The sequence below is a fragment of the Equus caballus genome, chromosome 28 (assembly GCF_041296265.1).
Source record: "Equus caballus isolate H_3958 breed thoroughbred chromosome 28, TB-T2T, whole genome shotgun sequence".
NCBI classification, from domain to species: Eukaryota; Metazoa; Chordata; class Mammalia; order Perissodactyla; family Equidae; genus Equus; species Equus caballus.
This window is the reverse complement of record NC_091711.1, coordinates 43,864,764-43,885,275: the sequence shown is the minus strand read 5'-3', so window position 1 is coordinate 43,885,275 and position 20,512 is coordinate 43,864,764. Positions and strand designations below refer to the sequence as shown.

Genomic DNA, 20,512 nt, shown 5'->3' with positions numbered 1-20,512 from the left:
TAGTTTTAAACTAAGAATCAAAGCCCCTTATGATTAGCATGTGACAATTAGGCAGTGTTACTCAACACAAAAAAAGTTTGACTTTATTGAGAGAAAACGGTTTCTGTTGCGCTTTTGTAAATAATGAAAATAGGTCCCAGGCCCCCATGATTATGGATTCATAGGGGCCTAGAGATCCTGGATTGTAAATCAAAGGCCTGTATGTTCAGCTGAGAGAGAAAGGACAGCAGAGACAAGAAACTGCAAATAGAGCCTGCTCTTATTAAGAAACTTCAGCCATCGCTTAGTCATACAGAGCTGATGTTTATTCATAATCTGATTGTGCTCGGTGGACAGCACATCACAGGGAACCTCCTAGAGCCTGAGGATCTGGGCTGTGGTCACAGACCATGCAGGAGGCTTCACTGGAGTCGGGAGGCTGAGGGCTTTCCCTGGACCCTTCTGCTGATAGGGGAGGAGGGGAGGCTGCGAGCATCACCGTTTCTTAGTTAAGGTAGGGTTTTCTCCTTGCTGTACTTCCTGCATACCCTGTAAGAAAGGAAAGCAGCAGTGAATTGGGCAATAGAGCACTCATGTATCCACATACCAAAAGAGAATTCCACAGAGTGCTTCTCCCAAATGTGAGGGGAGAGGCAGTTTTGAGGACGTTTGATTATTCATTCATATATTTCCTGAGCATACACCACAGACCAAGCGCTGGGAACCCAAGGGTACAAAGTACATGTTCCCTGCCACCAAGAAGCTCATAGTCTAGTGGAGTTTAGGGTGTGTGTATGTGTTTAAGTACACAATGCTGAGTGTCACAAGAGAGGTACTGGTCAGAGGAAGGAGCAGTCACTTTCAAATTAAGGAATGCGGGAAGACTTCATCAAAGACAATGAAGAATTGATGGAAATAAGACAGGGGCTGGGAAACAGGCTTCCAAGTGAGAGGAACAATGAGCCAATGCTTGGGAGAAGAAATGGTCAATACTGGGGACAGGTGTGTGGTTGCGAATATAGATGAGGCTAGAATAACAGGTGTGACCAGATCAGGGCAAGCCCTGAATGCCAGGCTAAGGAGTCAGGAGTGTCCTTACCCATGACAATAATGCAGCCACGCAGCACATAGCACCAGAAGTCAATACAAGGAAGCGGAATGGGACAGGCACTGGGGGAAGGGTTTGTGAGCAGTGCAGGAACCAGCTGCAGTGCTCATGTGCAGGCCGTGCTGGCACAGAGCTTGGTAACCAGAGCGGACCACAGTGAGGATCTGCGGTTCCCAGATTTCAACGTGGGGCACTGAGATGAAGCCGCTTGTGGTGGGCACGTAAGGCATGTGGTCAAGAAAACTTGTGGGTTGAGAGACTGAGGGGACATAAAGGGCAACTGAAAAGGCTGGCTGGGATCCAGCCTAGTTGGAAGAGATCCCAGTGATTTGTAAGTAAGACTGTTTCCTTCATCCAACAGAGAGAAAAGGCAAAATAAAAACATTGGCCTCTAAGTGAGTCAATTATTAAAGATCTGAGCTGCTGTTTCAAGTGTCCAAATGCTGCTACCAGGCCAAACTACATCACACCTCAGATGTTCCACCCCCCTTTCTGCTCGTCCTTGTAGGGGGAAAAGCAGGTCTTACCTGTTAGTCATCGTCATCATCGTCCTCTGGGACAAAAATGTCGTGCTCCTCAAGTAGAGCAGCAAAGTTCTTGCTAATGAGCGTCCCAACATAGAGAAAAGGGATCACGATGGAGAACACACGGAGGAGGCCGAAGGACATCTGCAGGGGGTCAGAACAATGGCTGTGAGCTCCGGGCCCGAATCTAGCAGGACCACAGAAGGCCCAGCCCTCCTAGGGGCATTGCCTCCTGTGGATCCCAGACCCATCATAAGCAACTTCACTGTAAAGTCCTTGGAAAAAATCAAAGCAAAAAAAATAAATAGAAGAGATGAAGTGATTGTGGCCATCAAAGTAGATACTGGAAAGAAAAGTATTAGGCACTCTGGACATCTAAAAATTTGGGCACAATCTGGTAATTACAGATACCTACAATCAAACAGGTGAGAAAGTACTCAGAGAGCTTGACTCTGGAAATAGAGTTCAGCTCCACTTGAGACACTAAACACATGAAAATGGATCACAGAAAGATGCACCATGAAGGGATATTCCATACAGTTCTTTAACAGGTTCCCTGGTGCCTGAGAAATTTTATTTCACCACATTAAATTTTAGAAACAGGTGTGTTTTGAAAAGTGAGCATGTCTTTACACTAAAAGACTAGCTATTTAGATGGACTAGGGGAGTTCAGTACAAGCTTAACATCTCCTCTCGTGTTTTCCTGGAGTGTCAAGAAAAAAAAAGTTCAGCTATGCCTTTTTATAAGGCAGCTCTTCCCCCAACATGGACCCTGCACCTTCCTGCTTCTTGCTTTGAAACAACCCCGACCTCACTTTATATGAGCTAACATAGGCCAGACTAGCTTTAAAAGAATTTATTTTTGTTTTTTAACTCCCACACAGCCCTGGAGTCAACAAACTTTTGCTGGGTATAAGGGACTGTTTCCACTTAGAAAAAACCGAGGATACTGATGGCATGTGATAGCATTCAGTGGTGGAAAAAATAGGATCTGGTGGGGGTTGTACCAGCAAGAACCCTGGATTCCAGGACCCAACTCAGCTAGTAGCTTTGGACACTGGCTTCACTGCTCTGGCCCGATTCTTCATTTGTAAAAACAGTGATTGTAATAATTCCCTGCAGACTTCTCAGGACTGCAAGTCACATGAATTGAATACTAGGTCAAAACTCATAAAAAGATAAGGCCCGTCCTACGTATCCTTTGTTTATAAAGTCCTTTCACAATTCGTTATTTCATCCCATCGACGGGGCAGAGAGGTTACGTGACCTGTCCGTATTAGATGCAAAAAGCCGAGACTTCTGGCTCCGGGGAACTAGGGCCCCGCGCTCCTCACGATCAGCTAGTGCGGAATGCCGTCTTTCTCGGCTCTTCCCCCCATCTTCTGTCTCCAAGCACCCAGCTCAACTCCGGGATCTCTGCCGGCCATTCCCTCCCATCTGTCAAAATTAGCCGCGTATCAGCGCAAAACTTTGTCCTTGATCCGCCTTCCGCTCTAAAGAGGTCGTATTATTGGCCTGTGCTCCTGTCAATCAGCGTCGACACCCGCACACTCCCCACAATGATTGGCCTCGGCCCCTTCGCCCCGCCTCCAGGCAGACACTCACTTTCACCGGTTTGGGCAAAATGGCGCCGCTGCGAGTAACGATGACTGACCTCCACGGCACCAGGGTCCGACCTGGACCGCCTCGTCCTGCGGAGACCTCTCCACCTTTCCTCCAGTTCGGTCCGCTCCTCAGAGCCCCACATCGGAGGGGCGCCAACGCCAGCCAGCGAGCCGCTCCGGACGCCATCTCCCAGCTCCGCCCCTAAACCGGACTCCCGGACCCCACCGACCGGCCCCGGTGACGCCCTCGGGAAGAACGCCGCCCCAAGCCTCGCGAGGCTTTCGGCAGCAGACGGGAGGCCCAGCCTCCCACTTGCGCAGTGCTCCTAGTTCCTGTTGCAGTGGGAAAGAGGCATTTGTCTCTGGCCCGACGTGGTGACGTCACGAGGATGACGCCGACGCCCCCGTTCCGCCCTCATTCTGGGCGCGGGGCGGGGCCGTCAGCCAGCATCTTGTGGGTAAACCGCACGGATTTCTGTCTTTGTTCCCCAGGCAGGGCCGCCAGGCTGAGCAGCCCTCAGGAGACAGTTGAAATAAATTTGAGGAACCAAAGTGAGTAATAAAAAAAAACTTAGTGTTTTAATCGTATAAAAAACACAGTGACAGTAAGAAAGATAAAAGTCTGGAGTGTCTGCGTATAAAATAAGGTGCCGTGAGCTGTGGGCTGGTCTGGGCTCTGCTCTATGGACCCAGCCAATTTGCCTCCCGAAACAATCAGAAAAGAAAACACTTGGCCCCAGGCTGGTGAGCGTAGCAATGAGAGGGTCTTGGGAGGTACACACTGGGTGACAGGCAGAACTGTGAACGAGTTCCCAGGGGGTTTCAGGAGCAGAACACCTCTTTGGGAGCCCAGTCAAGAGAGAATAGTTCATCACAGGGTACCAGGAATCCTGTGCCCAAGCTCCTGGAATGCCCAGGACTGGGAACCAAAGTAACAAACTGGCTTTCCCAGGGAAAGCCACACTGCCTCCGCACCTTTTCTTTAGCTTCCCACTTGGCAGCCCTAGGAGCTGGCTGCTGAGGACAAGGTGTAAGGATTTCTGCTGATATATAAAAGCTACCAGCCCCTCCTGGGGCAACGTCCAGCACCATCTGTTGACAGGGCAGCCAGGGAGAGAGTATGGGGGCCCCAACACTTTCTGAGCAGAATAAATCCCTCTGTATTGGATGAAGGCCCTCTCCCTCCAAAAGGCCCTTCCCAAACTGCAGAGTGGGGGGTCCCATGCCCCCCCTGCATGAGTGTAATCCCTTCCACCACTCAGAAAGAGCTGGGCCCCAGAAATCCCCATGACACAAAAAAATCCACTTTCTCTGACAAGGTCAGTCCCTCGAGTCAACAATGCAGCCAGCTTCCAGTATTTAAATGCACACAGGAATCGCCATGTTGGAAATTATGGCTGTACAGTTTGGTGTGTAGGTGAAAGGGTGACTTGTGGCCATGAAATATTTCCCCACTCCCTCCATTTCATTAATATCTTCTGAGAGAGGGGCACTCCAGCGCAGAGTGAGGAGACGTGGGTCGTACTTTGTGGCTGCTGAGCGAGCCACCTTTCCTCTCTGGGCCTCAGGAAGTAAAGGGGTTGGAAGCAATGACTCCTCAGTCCCCTCCAGGCACGAGGGTGGGTCTGGCACCTGGAGAAAGCCAGAAAAAGCAGGAAGGAGGGAACCACCCCTTAAAAAAGCAACTTTGGAAATGAGTAAACATTAAACTTCTGAAAAAGCACTATCCCTGGTGTCCTGACCAGCAGGACGAAGGCAGAATCCAAAGGGCCCAGGCTCAGGGCCTATCCTGTCCCTCACGTTCTGGCCGGCTCCCCTGGGCCCTCTGCAGCCACGCCCGCCTCAGCTCCATGATCTCTTGGCCGTACCAGTCGTGCAGGGTAGAGAAGCAAGAGGTCTCAGGGGACACAGGACTCTGTCCCCTGCCTAGGAGGAGGTTGGCAGGGCCCTGCAACTCCCACTCAGCCAAGCCCCGCCCTGCTGGCCTGCTGCCCCCTTCTTCAACCAAGCCCGTGGGACTGCAATCCCTGGAGAGAGTGTGGCCGTTCTCCAGGCCCGGAGACCAGCGGTCAGGAGCCTGGGGCTTACAGCGGCTAGTAACAGCCTTCCAGGATGAGCGGCGATGCAAGGCCAGGCTCTGACGGGCATCACGCAACTGGCTCTCCAGCTCGCGCACCACCAGGCGCATGTAGCCAAAACTTGCCCGAGACAGCGCCTTCACCCATGCCTCCTGGGCCGCGGGCCCATCTGCCGCGAGCAGGTGTGGGCGCACACCAGGGGCGTCGAAGCGGATGGCAAAGGCAAACTCCTCAGGCACCGGGGCCTCAGCCAGCTCCACCGTGCAGCCCTCCAGCACCACCAGGCTCAGCGGGGCCCGGCCCTCTCGACTCTCGAAGGAAAACAGCAGGTTGCCCTTGAGGACAAACCAACATCTTCGGCCAGTGCCACTGGGGGTGGGTGGAGTCCCTGGCCCCCCCCAAGTGCGCAGGAAGCCCACGTGGTCTGCTGGGGAGTCACTCAGTGCATAGTGGGCCACACTCCTCTCGTTCAGCTTCATGGCTTCTGTAAGAACTGTGAGGTGAGAGAGGTGGCCGCAGATCAGAGAGGGAGGCAGCTCCTGTGCCTGTGGGGAAAAAAGTGCTGGCTCTGGAGGAGACCTGGGCCCCAGTGCTGTAGCATGGACTCACTTGCTGTGTGCCCTGAGGCTCTCAGGGTCTCCATCTGTGAAATGGGCTGGTCTCCCCTGCCTTTTCTCTCAAAGAGTTGTTGTGAGGGTCATGCAAAAAACGGGACATGAGAGGACTCAGAGAAAAGGATACTGTGATTGGATCTGACCAGGAGGTATGGCAGGACTTTCATGCGGCTTGTAATATCAAAAGAAACAGGCCCCAGCTGAGCTGAAATGGACCCCAAACCTACAGAAACCATTTTGCTTAAACCATCCCTTAATCTGGGGGGCCCTTAGCTCCAACCCTGAGTCCAAATACCTCAGGTTTCCAAGACCCTCCTGGGCCCCTGCTGGCCTCTCATTTGCTAATGGCACAGTTATCCTTTAGTAAAAATCTGCAGCCTTCGGGGCCAGATTGGGCGGGGGGGGGGGGCAGGCCTGCCTCACTCCTCCATCAGTCGGTGGCTCAGTTGGGGTCCTGCTCAGTAAACAAGAGTGTGGCACAAACACAGGACATAGCTGAGTAGGACCAACCTCAACCACTAAATGTCGGTGTCCCACAGATCATAAGTGGCACCTAATCTAACTGTCCTCCTGACTCATGGAAAACTGAGCAGTGAAAGTGAACTGCTCAAGCTCACACGGCCAGTGAGAAGCAGAGCTGGGTCTCCTGATTCCCTCACATATTCTGGGGGCAAGTCTTGGCAGTGACCCACTTACCAGCGAAGCTTGCTGGGCAGGGGCAGGGGCCTCTCTTGTTTGGCCACTCAGCTCAACCCTCTGACCACGTGGTTCCCTGGACACCTGCAAAACAATTCTCAAACTCAGTCAACCCATCCTAAACGATGAGAACTAGTCAGTCTCTGGGGCCCAGTGAAACCACCACCGCCTCCAGGAAGCCTTCTCTGACCCCTGATAATCCCCTCCACCCACCCAGCCAGGCCAGGCTCCTACGAGCAACTTTAGGTGCTGGATCCCATTGTCTTGGGCATCAGTCACTCTTCAGGCCTCAGCTCCCAGCCGCCTGAGGCCAGGTCAGAGTTAAGTGCCCTCATATCTTCCTGCTCTTCCCTCCCAGCACTTGTCAAACTGTTACTTGTGGGTTTTAAGGCACCTAATCTGAGGCCTGTCCTAATCACTATATTAAGATGGCCCTAATCACCAAGGGGCCCCATCTTAGATGACACAAATAGCAGCATGCACTTCTGTCTCATTTCCTTCATCTCGCAAGGATCTCCTCTGTGTTTACAGCGTTGTCCCCAACCCCAGAATTTGGAGGGCGGGATGGACATTGGGAGGGATCGCCTTGGCTCCAGGTATAACCCCAATATCCAGCCCCTGCACGGCTGGCGGATGCCCTCAGGAAGTATGTGTTGAAATAACTAATACGACAGTGGACAAAACAAAGTCTCTCCCTCCTGGAGCCTACGTTCCAGCGGGGAAGACACACTATAAACAAACAGACAAAAATGATTATAAATGAATTTTAAAAATTAATAAATAACGGAAGGACCAGTAATGATGAGGATGTGGGGAGAAACAAGCAGGGTCCTGGGATGGGGGAGGGGCCACTCCAGACCGGTGCGGGGGGGGGGGGGGGGGAGGGGCGGGGGAGGAGGAGACCACAGATGTTTGTTGCAGGAGTGGCCTAGTCTCCAGTCCCGGGCCCCGCACCTGGCACGGAAAGGGGGTCAGAGCCCGCAGAGCTGTCCCCCTCCCCCGCCGCGTGCCTGGGGAAGGGCGCCCCCCCCCCAAGCCCTCCTAGGGGTGCGAGGCCCAGACCGCACACCCGGCGGGAGGCCGGTGCACCGCGTCTTTGCGGATCCTTTGGCTGGAGGAGCAGCGGGCTGGCGCGTGGGCCCCTGACCCCCCATCGCCCTGAAACAGGGGTCGCCTCACCGGGAACTCCCCGGGGTGCGGCTGCCGCCTCGGTTTCCCCGTCGGCGCAGTGGGGCTGTCCTCGCGGGCCACGCCTTCCCCGGGCCGCCTCCTCCCAAGCCCGCCCGGCCGCTCTCACCTCTGTGCCGCCGAGCGCGCCGCCGCCCGGGAGGGGGCCCCCCCGGGGGGCTGAGGCCGCGTCCCGGGCCGATCCCGGCTCCCGACCCCGCGCCTCCGCCCGGGCGCGAACGTGGCGGCGGGAGCCCGGAGACCCCGCCCCTCCCCGCCCAGAGCTCGCCGGGCCTGGGATCCGCGAAACCGCCCCCTGATCCACGCGGGAGGGAAACTGAGGCCCGAGAGACCGGGACCTGCCTGAGCCACAGAGCTGGTCGCGGGCGGGCGGCCTCGAACCCGGCGCCACACCTCAGCCCGACCGCGGATCTCGAAGCCAGCACCCCGCCCCGAGAACTCGGAGTCCTTTTCTTCTCCCCTCCATTCCCCCTCTCCCCGCCCGGCCCACTTCTCCCACAGAGCCAAGCCTGGGACGGCCTCGGCCCCGGGCGCCTCCTCTGGGCGGGCTCCTACCCAGCCCGCGAGGCCCAGCCGCGCTTCCCGGCTACCCGCCCAGGCCCCTGGGGTCGGCCCGCTTATCCCTTCTAGTTCCACCGCTCGCGCGGGCCTGCATCCCACCCGCGGCCCCCGCCGGCTCTGCCTGCTTTCGGTCCACGGGCCGGCCTGCGCTGAAGGCTGCGGCAGACACGACCAAAGAAGCCGGTGAGCTCAGAACGCCTGCCCACGAACTTGTTGGTCCCCAGCTCAGAGCTTTTGCCCCTGCAGCTCCTGCAGCCCAGACCGCTCTTCCTTCTCACCCCTACTCCTCACCTCTGACACCTCAGGGCGCCTTCGCATCAGTCAGGTCTCGACACAAATGTCCCCTCTCTGCCTGTGCATGTAAGTAGCCTACCCTCAGGTCTCCACGGCATCCCTGGGTTATATTTTCATTATAGCACTAACCACTACAGAAAATTTCCCCACACTCATACTTTTTTGCCTGTTTATTATCTGTCTCTCCTGCTAAATTTTATTCGATTAATAATATAAACCATAATAAATGTGTTAGAAGGTAATTAATGGCATGGAAAATGTAGAGCGGGGTAAGGAAGATTCGGAATTGTGGGAGTGGGGAGGTTGCAATTTTAAATAGAATGGTCAAGTAGGCCTCACTGCGAAGATGACATTTGAGAAATCCTGGAAGGAAATGAGGGAGGCCAGTCATGCCAACATCTAGAGGGAGAGCACTCCAGGCAGAGGGAACAGCTAGTGCAATGGCCCTGAGGCCTGTTGTGTTTGAGGGACTGCAAGGAGGCCAGTGTTGCCCGGCTCTGGTGAGGAGGGGGAGAGCAGTTGGAGATGGGGTCAAAATGTGTGGGGTGGGACTTTGCGAATGTGTGAGGGCTGTTACTCCAGCTGATGAACAGCCATCACGGGGTCTTGAGTGAGGCGTGACCTGAGCTATGTTTTAAAGGATTAATTCCTCTGGCTACTGTGGAGAGAATAAATGTTAAGTGGAAGCAGACCATTGAGGAGGCTGCTGCAATAATCCAGGGGAGCTGTGGTGGCAGCTGGGAGAGCCTTGAGAGGTGGCCAGAATCAGGGTGGGTTTTGAAGGCAGAGAGTGCAAAGTTTGCGGAGAGATTGCATGTGGAGAGTGAGGGAAAGAGGAGGTAAGGAGGACCCCAAGGCTTTAGCTTGAGCACCTGGAAGGAGAGATGCCATTACCTGAAATATGGAAGGTGGCAGGTGTTCGGTTTGGGGCCCATTATGTTTGAGATGCCCAGCGGCCATCCAAGTGAAGGGGCCAAGAATAAAGTGTTTGGCGCCTAGTAGTTGCTCAATCAATTTTTGATGCATGAAAGAGGGAAAGGCATATGCAAAGTGTCTGGACGAGCATAACTGGTGGCCGGAGTCTCAGGTTGGGGAGGAGAGCCTCCTGGCTTTGCAAGAGCTGTGCCCTCCACCTGGTTTGCTCTCTTCCCCTTCCTCCCGTGGTGTCTATTCATCTTCCGCTGCCGTTTTCAAGCGGTTACTATGACCCATGCTTCAGGGCATTCTCATTTCCTCTTAGCAAAGCCCGCAGCGGGTATCACGCCCCAGCTATTTATTGAGCGTCTACAGTGTGCCAGGTACTATCCTCGCCCTCAGGGCCCCGCGGAGGTGAAAGGTCTAGCCCCGCGGCGCGGCGCGGCGGGTGGACACCGGGTCCCTAAGCCCTCTCCTCGCGCGCCCGCTCCTCTCGCGCCCGCCTCGGGAGCGCGCAGAGCGGGAGCCCCAAGGGGGCGGGGCTCTGAGAGGTTCGGAGGGCGCCTGGGGCCCCTGGAGGGCGGGACACGTCGTTGCTAGGGGAATCTGATAGGCTCCGCGGGGAGACGTGGGCCGCCGCCAGGCCCCGCCCCCCGGAACGCGGTAGTGGAATCAGGCGAACACAGCGATCGGCGGGCGGCTCCGGAGGCCGCAGGAGGTGCTGGGTGCCAGAGCCGTAGAAGGTGTAAGTGCCGCGGGCGGGGTGCTCTGGGGGATCCCCGCGCTGGCGCGCTGGGTCTGCCGTCCTTGGGGGCCGGGGGCAGCAACCCAGACCCGGTGGGAGTCCGGAGCCTGGTCCCGGTCCGGCGCCTCCCCTCGTCCGGGGCGTCCTTGAGCCGGTCGCCGACTCTCTCTGGCCATGGCGCAGCAGAGGGCAGCCCTTGGGCTCTCGGGGCTCCCAGCCCCGCAGAGGGGGTGAGATCTGAAATCCAAGATACCTTATTTAGTATTTCTGAAGGAAGAACCTAGGCTCCGGGAAGTGATGGCTGAGAGAGAGGGTAGGGGTAGTGAGCGCAGCTTGGGGACTGAGTGTGGGATCCACGCCCAAGATTAAGGGCATCAGGGCTAGCTAGTCAGCAGTGACCCCAGTGCTTTTCTAACGTTCCTTAGCTTCCAAAGCCCAACATACAAAGCTGATGAAAGCGGAGCAGATCTGGTCAGATCCTAAGACGCTGAGTCCAGAGCAATGTTGCTGAAGACAGGTACCTACACGGGTGGGGATGGCTTTGGGAGGGTAGTTGGGGGTGGGAGTTACCTGGAGGAAGCTCCAGCCTTCTGGTGTCTGGGCCTCCTTCTCTGATGTGGGTATGTGGGGAGACATGTTCCTCTTATTCTTGGAGCTGGACCGGGAAAGGAGAAGGAGATGTTCCCCCCCAGGAATCAGTTCCCCTCCAGAGGCCTCTTCCTCTCTCACCCCCCCTCTCCCCAAAAGTGCAGAGGCCCTATCTTACGAGCCGAGAACAGCCCTGTAAAGTCGGTATAGTAACTCTGTTTTATAGATAAGAGAACCCAGGCCCAAGAGGGAAAGGGCTCACCCAGGTGAGCTGGCTGGGTGCAGGTCCAACCTGGCTGAACTCTTAAGCCCTTCTGAGGCCTTTTGGGGGGTCTGTGGTGGAAAGCAAAGAGCCCTGGATGGGACTCGGGAGACCTGGAGTCTGGCCACAGTGTACTGTCAAGTTCTATGAATGGAGTGAGGGGAGCTGGTCAGGGTGTAGAAAGGATATGACCCCAGATGTTAGTTTTTGTTAATTCCAGCACCTCTGTGGCAACAGGAATTGGAGACCCAGGGCTCAAACACATCGCCCTACCCCGTGCACCATCTGCCCACTCAGCGCACTATAGGAGCCAGCAGTTGCAGGAAGAACCAATTCTGCCTTAAGCCCAGAAGTCTGGTTCCCTTAATATGCAAGCTGGCAGCCTCTGCAAGGCAGAGCAGCGTGCGGATGGGGTGCGGTGAGGGCCAGGGCTATGGGAGCCACTCAAAGCCGTCCCCTCAGTCCCTCCTGCAGTGCTCTTGCTGGCCCTGGTGGACCACGTGCTGCTGCTGGAGAATGGGCTCCTTCAGAAGCCACCCATGGGCTGGCTGGCCTGGGAACGCTTCCGCTGCAACACTGACTGTGATGAGGACCCAAAGAACTGCATCAGGTAAGGTCTGCACTGCCTGACAAGCCTTGCCCAGGGCCTGCAGTGTGGGGGCAGGGAGTGGAGAGTCAGCTAGAAGAGAGGGCAGGGTCAGAACCCACCCATCCCAGAAAGACTGCAGCCACAGGTGACTTTTGGGACATGTGACATTCAGCCTCATGACCTGCTTGGGGCCCCTGTGGAGCCTATCAGATCTGTGAGGCAAGGACCCTGTGGTTGACGCAACCTTGAGATATTCAAAAGGAGATAACTGTTAAGGCCAGGCCAGACTCCATATGCTACCTGTGGTCCAGTCCTGCCCCTTGGCCTGGGGGCCAGACCACTCCTTTCATTCCGCTCTCCTTAGGGCTCATGACACAATCCCTGGTGTCATTTACACTTGTTACCTGGCTTAGTTCAGCTGACAGCAAGACCATGGTTCTTATAGCCTGGATTCACAGAGCATCTGAGAAGCTCTCAGGAAGGGGGGAGGAGTGAGGGCCATGCCGGGCCACTGAGCTGCCCCATCCCCTGCCCCTCGCCAGTGAGCGACTCTTCATGGAGATGGCTGACCGACTAGCACAGGATGGATGGCGGGACCTGGGCTACACATATCTTAACATCGATGACTGCTGGATTGGTGGGCGAGATGCCAAAGGCCGCCTGGTGCCTGATCCCAAGCGTTTCCCCAACGGCATTGACTTCCTGGCTGACTATGTGAGCTCCATCCCAGCCCTGCCCCTTGGCCTGGGGGCCAGACCACTCTTTCCATGCCATCCTGCTTAGGGCTCATTTCCACAATCCCTGCTTGAGAACTCACAGTCTGGTGGGGAAAACAGATAAATGAGCAGCTATTTTGGCTCATTGTGGTGGGTGAGAGCCAAGAAGGGCATCTTATCCAGCCTGGGATTTCAGGAAGGTTCTCTGGAGGAGGCAGTTCTTGGACTGATACCAGAGAGATGGCATTTGAGGCAAAGGAGATGGCAGAAGCAAAGGCCTAGAGGCAAGAAACAGCCCATGGGAGGTGTGTGTGTTGGAGGGAGAGGAAGGACCGTAGTTGGCAGAGGCCAGGGAAGCAAGCTGAGACCCTTTCCTTTGGTTGTTGGGAAGCCATTGAGGGTTTTAGTGGGGCCTGGTCAGATGTGCCTGTGAGGCAGCTCCCTGAGGGTCCTGCCTGAGCCCACTGTGTCCTCGATGCCCCACAGGCACACTCCCTGGGCCTAAAGCTGGGCATCTACTCGGACCTGGGCAACTTCACCTGCATGGGTTACCCAGGCACCACGCTAGACAAGGTGGTCCAGGATGCTCAAACCTTCGCCGAGTGGAAGGTGGACATGCTGAAGCTGGATGGCTGCTTCTCGACCCCCGAAGAACGGGCCAAGGGTGGGTCCCACAGCTGGCTGGGGGCCATCAGGTAGACAGGAAGAGGTAGCCATGGAAGACCCACCAGTGCCCACCTGGCTGAGCTTGTCTGTCTTTGGGCCCTAGGCTGTAGTGTTTCCCAATTCCCCTCTTCCAGGGGCTGGAGGGACCTTGGCTCCCAGGCTCCCTAAAGATGGGTTGGCACCATGCCCCACCCAGGAAGCGTTTGCGGCTCTGGGTACAGGGGCAGGCACCTCCTCTTTGTAGCCCCAGTTTCCTCACATTTGGTGGGAGAAGGTTTGGGCTGGGGCCTCAGATTTCCTCCTGCACCTCCTTGGTCCTGAAACATGGGAGTTGGACTTCTCCAGGGTACCCCAAGATGGCTGCTGCCCTGAATGCCACAGGCCGTCCCATCGCCTTCTCCTGCAGCTGGCCAGCCTATGAAGGGGGCCTCCCCCCCCAGGTAAGCCATTCTGTGCACACCTGGCACTGCTCCCACCAGGCCTCCTTGCCTCCTGCACAGTCAGGGCTGCACTCACCACAGTAGCCCACGTGCTGATTCGTAGAGCTAGAGAGAGGATCCTAAGTACCCTAGGGGGGCCTCAGCCAGCCCAGGGTCTTAGAAGAGGAGACACTTGTCAGGTGGGTGAAGGGGTTGGCATCCAAGTCAGGGGAACCACAAGTGATGTGCTGACACACAGCATCCAGCAAGTGGTCAGAATCCTGGGTGGTACCGAGTGGGCAAGGAGATCCAGAAGGCTGGTGAGTCCAGGCAAGTGGGGCCAAGCCTCTGAGGGCCTTGTGGGTCCTCTCAGCCTCTCAGACACTAGAAGGGTGGGATCAGACTTGCAGATCTGAGGGAGGATGGTGGCAAGTAGTGGGACTCTCGCTGAGAGAACATGGGGGAAGATGTGAGGTAGGGATGCTGTGGATACACCAGCCCAGGCCCATAGCCTGGGCTTGATCCCAGCTGACATGAGAGGGCAGGGTAGGCTTCTGGCATCAGCACGCATGGAGGGGAGGCCTGGGCAGCCCCAGAAGAGGGCTACTCTCTCTGAGGCCTTCCTCATCCTTTGGTCAAGGAACAAGCTCAGGACCTGTTCTCTTCCTCCCCCTTCCCCACCCTCTGTGTCTCCTGCTGAGCCTCCCCAGGCCCTGTGCGGGCTTCTGGGCAGCAGGGTGTGACTCTGGTACTGGACTCTGCCTTCCGCCAACATCCAGGTGAACTACAGTCTGCTGGCAGACATCTGCAACCTCTGGCGCAACTATGACGACATCCAGGACTCTTGGAGGAGCGTGCTCTCCATCCTGAACTGGTTTGTGGAGCACCAGGACATACTGCAGCCAGTGGCGGGCCCTGGACACTGGAATGACCCAGACATGGTACCAGCATGGAGGGGGATGTCCCAAAGCCCACATCCATGACAGAGCTGCTCCCTGCTGCCCTGTGCTCTCTTCCAAGAGGCTCACTGCCAGGTTCTAGATCAGCGTCTCTGAAACGTGTCCTTGAACTAGCTGGAGTAGACTTGCCTTGGGAGCTTTTTTACAGTTCTGTTCCCAGGGCCCCACGCTCACCTTTGGGATCAGAAAGTTGGGGGAAGGCCTGGGAATGCCCATTGTTAACAGACTTCCCAGGCAGTTCTGATGTTCCTTGAAAATTGAGAACTCAGTCTGTAGTGACTCGTGTGAGATGCTATTCCTCTGCAGGGTGAAGCTCGTGAATATTCCACCCTCTCTTGCTGTTGCCCTCCTACACTGCCCTCACCCCGTTTGCCTCTGGCCCTTCTTTCAATGCCCTGCACCCTGCTACCCTCCCGCAGAGTCTCCGCAGGCGGAACTCACCCCGTGTACCTACCTCATTCATAGCCCTGGGGACTTAACATTTTTTGCAGTTTATCTTAGAGTTTTATAGCTATCTCTTCACTTAGTCAACAAGCCTTTTACTACCAGTGATGATTAGAATAATTACAAATCCTAGGCCAGATGGAGGGGTGCCTGGAGAAACAGAAATTGGCCTGCTTTAGAGTTCTAGCTCCAGCTCTGCCACAGACCTTGGGCAAGTGACTCAGTTTTTTCTGTTCCTCAGTTTTGTCAATTGGAAAATGAGACTAATAATAATAGCTACCTTATATAGGATTGTTTTAAGGGTTAAATGGGTGACCCTTTAAAATTCTTGACACAGTTTGGGATATTTTCAGTGCTTAGTAAAACTGGTGTCACTAAGTATGTAACCGTGTTGCATTAGCAATAATCGTTTGTGGCCCATCTGTGGATTGGTTGCCTTTGGGTCACAAGCCCCCATTGGTCCAGTCAGCTGTGGTTAGGGCTCATGTAGGGCTCATGGCAGGAGCAGACACTCTGTCCAGGTCTGGTTTCCTACCGTTGCCACCCTGGGTGTATTTCTTGACTTGTGTCTTCCAGTTTATAAACGCTTTTGGTAACAAGATCCCATTGGATCATGTGACAGGGCCAGAGCATATTATCACCCCCTTCTTGGTAAATAAAAAGTTGAGGCTCAGATGGCAAGTGACTCAACCCACCCCAAGGCCACACCAGGGGGAATGTTGTTTGCCAACCAGGCCCCACATATGGTCATCTTCTCCTATCTCCATCTTCTCTTGCCTCCATCTTCTCGGCTCTAAGTTTAGGGTTGGTCCTCGTGCCTACCTTGGAAGAGGGCAGAGCTCACTGCTCCTCTCCTCTGCCCCTAGCTGCTCGTTGGGAACTATGGCCTCAGCTTCGAGCAAGCCCAGTCTCAGATGGCCCTTTGGACGGTGCTGGCAGCCCCCCTTTTCATGTCCACGGACCTGCGTACCATCTCTGCCCAGAACATGGACATTCTGCAGAATCCACTCATGATCAAAATCAACCAGGATCCCTTAGGCATCCAGGGACGCAGGATTCTCATGGTACTGGGATGTGGGAGGAGGGAAGGGGAGGCTGAGGGACTGGGCTCCCCTGAGAACACGGTTGCAAAGTTTGAGCCAAGCCTGGAGGTCACCGTCGGGGGAGGCTGCTGGGCCTCTGAAATCTGCTCAAGCCCACCACCTCGTGGCATTCAGTCAAGGACTCTACAGGGACCTGTTCCAACTGTCCCTCACTTGCCTAGGTGAGAGCAGGACAGCTCATGGAATTTGGCCACACAAGTGCACATGGGAACAGCGAGGCCCCTCAGTTTGGAAGCACAAGACTTTGCACACATCTGTAATGTCTGGCAGAGAACTAGAGCTTCCCTCCAGAGTTTAGTTGTTTGATCCAAGGAATACAATGACTACTACTACTGGCATCTGCTATCTATTGAGCACCTACTGTGTACTGGGCATTCCAGTACATTTTCTCAGAAGGTAGATACTCCTTCCCTGTTTTACAAATGAGGAAACTGAGACTTGAGGAGTCTAAGTAACTTTAGCTCACGCTCACACCATTGATAACTGGTACCACAGGACTTGACTCCAACAGTGTTGTGTTAAAGCGTGTGCTCTTTGCACAGATCTTTGCCTTTCTAGTAAAAAGAAATCCATCTACACAACTATAGAAGGCACCTGTGGAATAGGTGATAGCCAGAGGAGGTAACTAATCCCTGCCTGATGGTGGAGCCAGGAGCTCAGGGCAGTGTTCATCGTGCCCGCTGGCCAGTGCCCTTCACTCCAGCACCAGCAGCTTCCACGTCTACCCCTCCTATTATCCTATGAACTTTCTAAGGCAGGACCTCATGCAGCAGCTGTCTCTGTGTCGTAGCATGAGGCCTGGCATCTGCTGGCATCAGGGAGCGTCTGCTGAGTTGGGGAAGGAAGGAAAGAAGGGTTAGATAAGTTGGGGTGCTGAAGGGCTATGGTATCCCCCCCCCCAAGCTTCTGCATGGCTCAAAGGAGGACTGGGAAGGGGGACGTCAGGGCCCGCCTGAGCAGGGACCCCAGCCGGTATCCATCTTCCATGCCCAGGATAAATCCTACATTGAAGTGTTCATGCGGCCTCTGGCCAATGAGGCCAGCGCCTTAGTCTTCTTCAGCCGCAGGACGGATATGCCTTATCGCTACCATTCCTCCCTCGCCCAGCTCAACTTCACCGGCTCCAACGTGTATGAGGTGAGTGCCCTGCTGCCTGCAGGGCTTCGGGTTTCCCTGGGAGGGCATTGCTGAGGCTGGTCCTCACTCACACATGGCCTCCCTAAGCCGTGGGCCTCGGTCCTCTGGCAGGCACGGGCACTGAGGGCTGTGGCTGTTCTCTGCACGGATGTTTTCAAGCTGTGCAAACAGAACTGTGTATAAATGAGTCCCATGCTCTGAGGCCGTGTTCTCTTCCTCGTTGGTCAGTCCTTGCTGGCTCATTCCTCAGGTTCTCTGTGGGCTGGGGCTTTGGCCACTGTCTGTGTTTGGGCATCTGTTGGCTTTGCCAGTGGAGAAATAATGGGAGATTCAGGGCTCCCACTTCTGTCTGGAGGCTCAGCACAGACAGGCCAAAGTCCAGGCTTTTACGTCCTCTGAGGGGTCTCTGCACTAATTCTTATGGTGGCATTGGTGATGTCCCTCCCCACTGCAGGCCCAGAACGTCTACACGGGTGACATCATCAGTGGCCTCCGGGCTGAAACCAACTTCACAGTGGTCATCAACCCTTCCGGGGTGGTGATGTGGTACCTGTATCCGGTGAGGAAGCTGGGGATGCCCCAGCAATGAGAAGCTGGGACAAGTGACAGGCTGTGGTGGCATCACTGAGCCCAGACCATGGAGCCTTGGCATGCCGAGGGCCAGTAGGTGGGGTTATCTGCTACACAGCCCTACTTGTCGACCTGACCCCATCAGACCCAAAAAGCAGTTTCAGGGCCAAGATCCACGTCCAGCCCAAGTGTGAACCCTCTTGGAAACTTGTCTTGGGGCAACTCCTGTAGCCTTCCTGCCCCTGCCTCCTCTGCATAGCCCCACAGGTGTTGCTGAACAACTCAGCCAGCCTCCTGAGCCCCCAGAGGCAGGGGTGCTGATAGCCATCAGGACTCCAGCCTCTGACCTTCTTTTTGTTGACTCTGAAATCAGAATCCGAAATTTTTCTTACAATTAGGAGTGGAGATCTGCTCTCTTGTCAGGAACTCCCATGAACTGTGTGATTGGCTTCCTGCCCAGAGAAGGCCTTGCAGGCTAACACCACCTGGGAGTGATCTTGGCTCCCTCGGGTCACCAATAAAGCTGTTCCTTAGTCAAGTAGTTGTAATATGGACCTGGGCCCATGGGCATCTTCAGTTAGGGACTCTGGGTGGCAGTACACAGGGTGCTGGTTTCAAATCTCGCCTTACGTGGAAGATGTATAGCATCTTCTGGTCCCTCATTTTCCAAAGCAACCTGCAGATTGTACTTCTAGACATGCCAGACTTGCCTCATGCTGGGGAGCCATCCCTGCTTTGCCCAACACAGTGGTAGTGGTGGTGAAACACAGTGAGGCAGAGCAGTGATATTCCCAGGCCCTTCCTCACCCCATTCCGATGTTACGGGGTCTGCTGGCCACTACCCCCTCGCACCAGCCCCCCTGCTGCACAGTGAAAGGCCCTGATCTGCTGAGGAACTTGGCATTGCTGTCTTAGGCGCCTTTCAGCTCATCTCACCTTTCTGACAGGGCTTCATTCAGTGGCGCCCTGGGGCTGGGTGTGGGTGCAGGGGTGTCAGCTCTGCCTTTCTCCCACAGGGTCCCTACAGCTTGTCCTATGCCCGGCAGTGTTCCATGGCCCCACCCTTAGTTTCTTCTTTCCTAACTTGTCTGCAGAGGAGATTCAGATTCCCCAGCTCTGTCCAAAGACAAGTCCACGGGCTCTTTGTGTCTTAAAATGTATTTCCTGCTCCTCTTCCTAGGGAAAGGGGTATTTAAGGAAAAGAAAGACAGGTTCTTGACTGCTTTCCTTGGTTTCTAATTCCCAAGCCCTCTTTCCTTAGCTAAAGCCGCAGGGCACCTGTCTTCCTGATGGCTCTTGTCCCCATTTGGAAAGCTGGCAGCAGAGCAAGCTAGGTAGGTTCTCCTTGGGCTTTGAATGTGAGAGCACCCAGTGCCCCAGGCCTTGCACTATCCTGGCCTCTGGGTGGATCTCCCATGCTCCCTCCTCAGGGTTTGAGGTCCTTGTCTTTAGAGTATGGTGTAGAAAACTTACAAGTGCACATTTTATAGTATCATTTAAGACTACTGGAGCTTCACTGATTGAGACTAGAGTTATCAGAGAAAGCTCCTTTTCCCCACTTGGTGTCTTGAGGCTGTGGATCACTCAGGAGGACAGAAGCCTACCTCATCCCAGACCTCTGCCCTTGGAGGCCTGTCACCCTATGCATAACTCCAGCTTTGGGTCTTTATCATAGTGCTGTTCAAGCCAAATAGAATAGTCTCGGGTGGGAACACTTCTTTTGCCAGCCCCAGGAAAGAAGTCTTTGCTGCCACCTTGGGATGCGGTGAGGTATAGTGGTGGAGACCATGGACATGGGAGTTGGAGCCAGGGATCAACCTGGGCTTGACCACTCAATTCCTTTGCCTTCCAGACTCAGAGATGGTTGCATGTCTTTACTTGCTGTATAACTTCTTTTATTCTGGGGGTGCCTGATAGATTCTCTCTTTCACTTTCATTTTTTCAACATACACGCTGCCTATCTTCCAGGACATTGTTTTACTCCCTTCTACCCAAGGCTAATTAGGGACTCAATTATTTTTTTCCCAGTTCAAGGCAGCCTTGTTTGGTACTCCTTGTCTTTTAAAAAATTTTTATTAAAGAAATTTTCAAATACAAAAACAAAATGGTAGAGTGAACCTCCATGTACCCAACACCCAGATCCAACAACCATCAACATGTGCTATTATTTCATCTCTCTCTTCCCACACATACTTTTTCTTTGCATGTGAGCTGGAGTATTTGAAAGCAAATTAAAAAAAATCTAAACACCACTATGTAGCTCTAACAGATAGGGTTTTTAAAAATATATATGACCTTAATACAATTTTCCTATCCAACCAAATAAAATGTTTAATAATCTAATAACCAGTATGTGTTCTGTTTTTGCCATTGTCTCAAAACTATCTTTCTGTAGTTTGAATCAAAATCCAAGCAAGGGATCAACAAAAATGGTCCAGTAAGAACCACTGAAAATTTGCTCCCTCAATAAAAGCAATGAAAAACCTATTACATGTCATCGTAATCAACTTTCACAGAACTCTGGAAATTAACCAAAGGCTTGCAGCAACCCAGAGAGCATTCAGTTAAGAAAGACAGTAGAATCTTGGTAAGAACAGCAAGCTCTGTAGTGTTTTAACTTACCCTAGTACCAGATTTTAAATCAGCTATTTTAAATATGTTCAAAGAGCTAAAGGAAATCATGTCTAAAGAACCAAAGGAAAGAAAAATGATATCTCACCAAATAGAGAATATCAGTAAAGAGATAGAAATTA

General features: G+C 54.2%; 3 protein-coding genes across 11 annotated transcripts; 1 reads left to right on the top strand and 2 right to left on the bottom strand.

Moving 5' to 3' along the window:
* Positions 1 to 283: 283 nt before the first annotated feature.
* On the bottom strand, positions 284 to 3,612 carry SMDT1 (single-pass membrane protein with aspartate rich tail 1). Its single transcript, XM_001502727.7, has 3 exons — positions 3,217 to 3,612; positions 1,615 to 1,755; positions 284 to 528 (listed from the first exon to the last, which is right to left on the bottom strand). Exons 1-2 carry the CDS (start codon positions 3,400 to 3,402, stop codon positions 1,618 to 1,620), a joined length of 324 nt encoding a protein of 107 aa, XP_001502777.1. The 5' UTR covers positions 3,403 to 3,612; the 3' UTR covers positions 284 to 528; positions 1,615 to 1,617.
* Positions 3,613 to 3,772: 160 nt separating this feature from the next.
* PHETA2 (PH domain containing endocytic trafficking adaptor 2) lies at positions 3,773 to 8,267 on the bottom strand. 6 transcript variants are annotated; one of them, XM_023631447.2, is made up of 3 exons: positions 8,134 to 8,267; positions 6,604 to 6,687; positions 3,773 to 5,786 (listed from the first exon to the last, which is right to left on the bottom strand). In XM_023631447.2, the coding sequence occupies exon 3, from the start codon at positions 5,770 to 5,772 to the stop codon at positions 4,993 to 4,995; it is 780 nt and encodes a 259-aa protein (XP_023487215.1). In that variant the 5' UTR covers positions 5,773 to 5,786; positions 6,604 to 6,687; positions 8,134 to 8,267; the 3' UTR covers positions 3,773 to 4,992. The 6 variants fall into 6 exon arrangements, with proteins under 6 accessions (XP_023487215.1, XP_023487216.1, XP_023487213.1 ...); XM_023631448.2 differs by having other exon boundaries at positions 3,773 to 5,838; positions 8,134 to 8,261; XM_023631445.2 differs by lacking the exon at positions 8,134 to 8,267 and adding an exon at positions 7,901 to 8,036.
* Positions 8,268 to 8,396: 129 nt separating this feature from the next.
* On the top strand, positions 8,397 to 20,105 carry NAGA (alpha-N-acetylgalactosaminidase). Of its 4 annotated transcripts, none has more exons than XM_070253742.1 (11): positions 8,403 to 8,535; positions 8,658 to 8,712; positions 10,732 to 10,823; positions 11,619 to 11,766; positions 12,288 to 12,459; positions 12,948 to 13,125; positions 13,473 to 13,567; positions 14,326 to 14,487; positions 15,816 to 16,013; positions 17,046 to 17,189; positions 17,644 to 20,105. In XM_070253742.1, exons 3-11 carry the CDS (start codon positions 10,808 to 10,810, stop codon positions 17,776 to 17,778), a joined length of 1,248 nt encoding a protein of 415 aa, XP_070109843.1. In that variant the 5' UTR covers positions 8,403 to 8,535; positions 8,658 to 8,712; positions 10,732 to 10,807; the 3' UTR covers positions 17,779 to 20,105. The 4 variants fall into 4 exon arrangements, with proteins under 4 accessions (XP_023487210.1, XP_070109843.1, XP_070109842.1 ...); XM_070253741.1 differs by adding an exon at positions 9,887 to 10,306 and having other exon boundaries at positions 8,535 to 8,712; XM_023631442.2 differs by lacking the exon at positions 8,658 to 8,712 and having other exon boundaries at positions 8,397 to 8,535.
* Positions 20,106 to 20,512: the final 407 nt, after the last annotated feature.

Excerpts from the sequence above, each read along its gene's own strand:
- NAGA (XM_023631442.2), top strand. Across the intron at positions 13,568-14,325 it reads AAGGGGGCCTCCCCCCCCAG|GTGAACTACAGTCTGCTGGC; the intron begins GTAAGCCATTCT and ends GCCAACATCCAG. Across the intron at positions 17,190-17,643 it reads CCGGCTCCAACGTGTATGAG|GCCCAGAACGTCTACACGGG; the intron begins GTGAGTGCCCTG and ends TCCCCACTGCAG.
- SMDT1 (XM_001502727.7), bottom strand. The coding sequence starts at position 3,402 with ATGGCGTCCGGAGCGGCTCGCTGGCTGGCGTTGGCGCCCCTCCGATGT. Across the intron at positions 1,756-3,216 it reads TTTTGCCCAAACCGGTGAAA|ATGTCCTTCGGCCTCCTCCG; the intron begins GTGAGTGTCTGC and ends GACCCCCTGCAG.
- PHETA2 (XM_023631447.2), bottom strand. The coding sequence starts at position 5,772 with ATGAAGCTGAACGAGAGGAGTGTGGCCCACTATGCACTGAGTGACTCC.